Source organism: Myotis davidii, unplaced genomic scaffold, assembly GCF_000327345.1.
Source record: "Myotis davidii unplaced genomic scaffold, ASM32734v1 scaffold120, whole genome shotgun sequence".
Lineage (NCBI taxonomy): Eukaryota > Metazoa > Chordata > Mammalia > Chiroptera > Vespertilionidae > Myotis > Myotis davidii.
Window position 1 is genome coordinate 2,281,083 of NW_006294778.1, and position 6,333 is coordinate 2,287,415.

The 6,333-nt window shown below is 48.0% G+C and overlaps 1 protein-coding gene across 2 annotated transcripts in view; it reads right to left on the minus strand.

The window, feature by feature from the left end:
* RFX4 (regulatory factor X4) overlaps positions 1-6,333 on the minus strand; it is a 134,803-nt gene that overhangs the window by 63,615 nt on the left and 64,855 nt on the right. For both annotated transcript variants that reach the window (XM_006769336.1, XM_006769337.2), the window contains exon 5: positions 187-248. In XM_006769336.1, the coding sequence (XP_006769399.1) occupies positions 187-248 (62 nt within the window). The remainder of the gene's footprint in view (positions 1-186; positions 249-6,333) is intronic.

The window sequence follows — 6,333 nt, forward strand, 5'->3', positions numbered from 1 at the left end:
TGCTGGGAGAGAGGGCCCTGCTGTCTTAGACCCCCCCCCCCCCCCCCCCCCCACCTCCCATCCTCCCTCCCCGCCTCACCACCCTTGCCCTGTGCCATGGCTGGACACAGGCTTCCCGCCAGGCCTGCAGGCAGAGCCCGCTCGGCCTGGGGTGGGGGCCTCCAGCGGAAGGGCCCCGGTGCTTACTTGGACTGTCCACGGGTCCCGAGTCTTCTGGTGGTTAACTGGGGAAACTGCTGCCTTATGATCTGTAAGGCAACACAAGAATCAGTTACCGCGGGAAGAGCTGGGAGCACAGGGCCTGGGTTTCACAGTCAGCAATCTCAGGAAGGGAGGAAAACAGGCCTCGCAGGTATCACTGGCTGCAGTGACTTATCAGGAGCCCCCGGGCCCCGAAAAGGCGACCAGGGTCGGAGAGGGGGGAGCACTTGAGTGATAGTGGGGCTCTAGCTCTTGAGGGTCTCACTTGGCACTCTGTCCTTCACCCCTCCTCACAATGTAGGGAGAGAACTGTGGACCCAGAACTTGTCACTCCCCTGCTTAAAGCACCCCAATGGCTTCCCTCCACTGGAAGTAAAGCCCACCTCAGCCTCTGTAACCTGGTCCGTGCTCACCTCCTGGCCCTCGTTCCTCCCTCTCTCACCCTTATTCACCAGGGCCCAGACACACTGGCTTTTTGGGCCCCTATTCCTGAAACACAACCAGGCTTGCTCCCCACTGGGGGCCTTGGCACCACAGTTCCCTGTGCCCACACTGAATCTCACGTAATTGTCCATCCCAGATGGGCTCCTTCTCTTGTATTATGCAGGCCTCTGGGTGAGGGTCCTCGGCCCAGTGGCCTTCTCCGACCAGCCATGCAGAGTGGCACAGCAGCCCCTGGCTATCATGCGGCCCTGCTTTATGTCTTCTCACCCCACCCGACCCTCAGGAGACCGAAAGCTCCATGAAAGCAGGGACCTGGTGCAGGGCTTAGCACAGGCAAAGAGCTGGATCCTTATTTGCTGCGCTAGGATATCACTAGTTGTCTGCAGAGTGGAGGAAGGGAACTGCTGCTGCCCAGGACAGCCACACAGACCTGCCAGAAGCCTGGGAGGAGGGGCCCTTGGGCAAGGTGAAAACATCCATAAGGGCCTCGGCCTGGTCTTGGGGTTCCCAGCGCTGGTGTCTGTGGGCAGGCAGGACAGTGCAGGTCCTGAGCGAAGGTGCTGGGGCTGGGCCACCTGCATCAGATCCCAGCTCAGCCTTTGGTGAGCAGGACGCCCCTTGGGCAAGTGATTTAACACTCAAATGGCTCAGTTTCCTCATTTGTAAAATGGGACTAATAACCCCAACCTTAGAGAATTTTTGTGAAAATTGAATAAAGTAAATGTATGTAAATAATTTGCAACAGTGCCTGAAACTTAGTAATGCCTCAATAATGGGTAAAAAGAAAAATCTGCATTCCCCACAGGAAAGGTTAGCGAATCTAGTAAGATCACATCAGAGACCACTTTTGAAGGTAAAAAGGGCTTCAAAAATGTTCTCTCACAGTGAGGATACTAAGAAAATGATGCGATGATTCTCTGAATTCTTTAATGGTGTCACTTTTGTAGGCAACATACCCCTGGTTTCTTCAACCCTAACCTCTGTAAGCTAAGGACGTGGGCTTCTCACGTTGTCTACTAGTACGCCCCTCTTGTTGTTGGGACCCGAGGAAAAGGCAGTGTATTGAGAAGGGTCTGACCAGGGCCAGTGAAAGGGCTCTCCAGTACTCGGTCCCGTTAGGCCAAGCATGTCAAACCCGCGTGAGGGCCACATGCGGCCCACAACAAATATTATTGCGGCCCAGATACATTTTAATAAAAATTTTGTAACTTAATTTTTACAATATTCTGTTATACATGATTATTAACGAACTACAATGTTCGCTCATGACTGATGACTATAATGGTGTTGCATTTATTTCCCTTGCGTGCCTTCCGCACAGGCGCACCATTTCTCTCCACTAATACCGGCAGCGAATATATTAGCAGCCAACTGCCACATCATTAGTCTTGGACTGACTTGTCTGGTGTGCGCAACAGGAAATATTTTGCTTTCAAAGAACAAGAAAAATAGGTTTATTTGCGTTACACTTTTTTTTTGGTGCAGTTATTCAGTGTCTGGTAAGTTAATGTTCAAGAAAAAAAGATTAATTTCTATAAAAATGTTCTATTATTTTATGTTAACAATGACTCATTTATTTCAGCCCTTTGTATTCAGCATGTCTCTATCGAAATAAACCTACGTTTCTATGAAAATTGAGGCTTTTGTTTTTTTGCGGCCCACATAAGCTTAAAAAAACTTTGTTTATCTGGCCCATCTTGGCCTTTGAGTTTGACATGCTTGGGTTAGGCAGTCTAAGGCCACAGGATCTCGTGGCCCCAGCACTGAGGGCCACTCTGAACCTCTGGCCAAGTAAGCCTCCAGACTCACATCACATGACTGGTTCCAGAGCTGAGATTTGCAGCTGTTCACAAAGCTACGATGATGGGCAGATAGAGAAATGCCAACAGAGACTGAGGGGAAATACTGGAAGCATATAAACTGGGGGGGGGGGGGGGGGGGCGTTGGTTAAAAGTGGGTTGTGATTTGGGTTCTGAGTCTCCTCCTAACCCGAGCAAAGAAGAGAATGCAATGAAGTTACAAGAGTCCACGTATCTATGAGATGGATGCATACCAGCTGCTGAGGAAAGCAGAGACCTTCCTATAGCTCAGTCTGGGAAATTTCTCCTATGCAAATGGGAACAACAAGGCCGCGTTCAATGCTCTGATACCAGCTGACAGTTTGAAATTGATAATATCGAGTGCTGTCTCGGCGTGGCGGGTCTGAAATGCTCCTATGTGGCTGATAACATTATTAGTACGTCCCTTCCCCAGAGCATTTTTACAATAAAAAATATTCACACTTTTTGATCGATGAATTCCAAGAAAATAACCTAAAATAAGAAAAAGCTATGCACAGTGCGAGTGAAAAACTGAAAAAACATCAAACAAAATAAATGTCCAGTGATAGTACCTGGCTAAATAAATGATTAGATATATACTCAATAAAATATAAAGGCATCAAAAATGACAACAGCCCTAACCGGTTTGGCTCAGTGGATAGAGCGTCGGCCTGTGGACTGAAGGGTCCCAGGTTCGATTCCGGTCAAGGGCATGTGCCTCGGTTGCGGGCACATCCCCAGTAGGGGGTGTGCAGGAGGCAGCTGATTGATGTTTCTCTCTCATCCATGTTTCCCTAACTCTCTATCCCTCTCCCTTCCTCTCTGTAAAAAATCAATAAAATACATTTTTTAAAAAATGATAACAAAAACTCTCACAACACAGAAAATGCTTATGATATCATGTTAAATGAAAGAGCAGAACTCAAACTACATTTACGCTGTCGTTATATATCAGTGGTTTTCAACCTTCTGGCCCTTTAAATACAGTTCCTCATGTTGTGAGCCCAACCATAAAATTAGTTGCGTTGCTACTTTATAACTGTAATGTTGCTACTGTTATGAATCGTAATGTAAATATCTGATATGCAGGATGATCTTAGGCGACCCCTGTGAAGGTTCGTTCGACCGCCAAAGGGGTCACGACCCACAGGTTGAGAACCGCTGTTATATAGTTTATGTTTGTACAAATATGGGAATGGAAAGGGAATATGGAAAAATAAAACTAGGTATTTGTTAGGATAGAACAAAAAGGTTTTTGTATAACATTTGTGCAAGAAATCAACTTTTTAGCAAACAGGATTTTATTACTACAAATATTCCTAACTGACAAAGGCAACAAGCTAAATTTGAAAGAAGCACCAAAAATATGCCATAAGCCTGGCCGGTTTGATTTAGTGGTTAAAGCATCAGCCCTCAGACTGAAGGATCTCAGGTTTGATTCCCAGTCAGGGGCATGTACGTCGGTTGCAGGTTCGATCCCAGTCGGGCTCCACCCTCTGTACCTTCTGCCCACTACTGTCTCTGCCTCCTACAACCATCTCCACCTCCTCATCACCTGTGCCTTCAAGCTGGACTGTGACATCACCCTACCCACCCACCCAGCATGTACCACTTCTCCGTGAACAGCCTTCTTGAGTCCCTGACCAGGTAACAGCTCTTCCTGCTCTAAAAGATGATGGCACCTGCTACTTCCCGTCTGTGACCAAGTTCCACCCTCCCTCTATGTTGGATGTATCCTAACTCTACCCCCACTCCCATCTCCACCCAGGATCATGCTCTCGAACCTGGGTTGCTACAAGGGTCTCCTCATTGCCTCTGCTCCGGTCATGCCCCAACACAATCACGTCTCCATGAAGCCTCTAGACCAGTGGTTCTCAATCTTCCTAATGCCGCATCCCGTTAATACAGTTCCTCATGTTGTGGCGACCCCCAATTTCATTGTTACAAATTGAACATAATTAAAGCATAGTGATTAATCACAAAAACAATATGTAATTATATATGTGTTATCCGATGGTCTTAGGCGACCCCTGTGAAAGGGTCGTTCAACCCCCAAAGGGGTCGCGACGCACAGGTTGAGAACCACTGCTCTAGACAAAGTTCAAACTCACCTGGAGCTGCCGGATCAGTCCTGCCTTCATGCCAGCTCACCTCTCCCTGTCCTCTTCTCCCGGTCTCCATGCTCCGGCCACATGGAACGTCTTTCAAATTTGTGAACACACTGTGTTCTCACTCCCCCTGGCCTTTCCCACAGGCTGTTCTCATTTTCTGCAACCCTTGCTCCATGCCCTTTGTCTGCATCATGTCTATTCATCCTTCAAATCTTAACTCGTACCTTATTTTCTTTCCAGAAATCTTCCCTGGGCCACTTGTTTAAGTGTCCATAGATAGTTATGTAGCCCATACTATCATTATAACTAGTTAATAGTCTACTCAGCCCTACAAAGTCCTTGCCTAGGCCTACGAGACTCTACACCAGGGGTGGGGAACCTTTTTTCTGCCCAGGGCTATTTGGATATTTATAACATCATTCTCGGACCATACCAAATTATCAACTTTAAAAGTAGTAGGGCCAGACCAAATGATTTCCTGGGCCTTATAGGCCCTCGGGCCAGACGTTCCCCACCCCTGCTCTACAGGAACTGGATCTCCACCCTCATTTTCTACTGCTCTTCCCTATGTTTGAGAAGCTACAACTTCGGTAACCACATGGGTTGCCTAATGGGACACAGCCTGGATTCATCAATAGCAAATACTTATTGAACTCTACTATATGCCAGACATTTTGCCAGGCACTGAGCAAAACAGGAACAGCCTTTGTTTAGGAAGCTTACGTTCTAGTGGGAAAAGACCAAAAATAAACAAAAAGTCAACATGTCTTATATCAGATAGGTGCTACAAAAAAACCAAAAAGAGCGGGGGGTGGGGGGAGATAGGGAATGTGGAGGAGGGGGTGTTTTTATTTAGGGCAATAAGGACTCAGTGATCAATTGTGGCATTTGAGTGGTGACCTGAAGGCAGTGAGGGAATAAAACTTGTGGATATCTCGGGGAAGAAAACTGCAAGCTGGGAAACAGCAGTGCAAAGGCCCTGGGGTAGGAGCTTAAGTAAAGGAAAGAAACGTGTCCAGGTTCCTAAAACATACTATACTGTCAACTGTTTTCTAGGACGTGTAGATGGGTATTATCACTTCTGAAAGTGTGCTAAACTGAAAAGTGCCGCCCCTACTCCCCCGCCCCCAGCACACCCAAAAGGATCGTTTTCTCCTCTATTTGAACATCAGGTTTCTTGATGTATAAAACAGGGGTAACGCTCGCTCAGCTTATAGGTTTGTAGCAGGGTCAAGGGAGTAGGGAGTGGACCCTGGGTTTGTCTCCTGGGCTTTATTAGCTGGAAGTAAGAGAAGGGTGGCGGGGAGGAGTTCCGCCCCAATGGGGCTTTCACTGACTTGTCCCTGGATGTGGGGGTGGGAAGGATGGCCAGCTGCCAGGGAGGGGCTGGAGGAAGGGGTCCACGTCTGTTAACACCTTTCTCTGCCTCCCTCACTATGCCTTCCACCAGTCACCATCCTTTTCTAGCCCAGCCTCCCACTGACACACCCAGCGCTCTGCCCTTCAGACCTCTGATGGATTTTCAGAGGCTCCTCATGCAAACCAGTTCTCAGGCCGTTGCGGTAGAGTCTGGGGTCCTGAGCAATACACGTGTGCGGTTGGAATACCCAGTTCTGCTTGTGAAGATGCTTTTGATCTGAACGTATTTGATGGCCAACTCCTCCCCTCCTCCCCTCAAAAAAGGAAAAGGTGATTTCACATGAAGCGCTCAGAGGAGAGGAATTGTGGGAAGGGCTGGGTGGGGGAAGGGAGGCTCT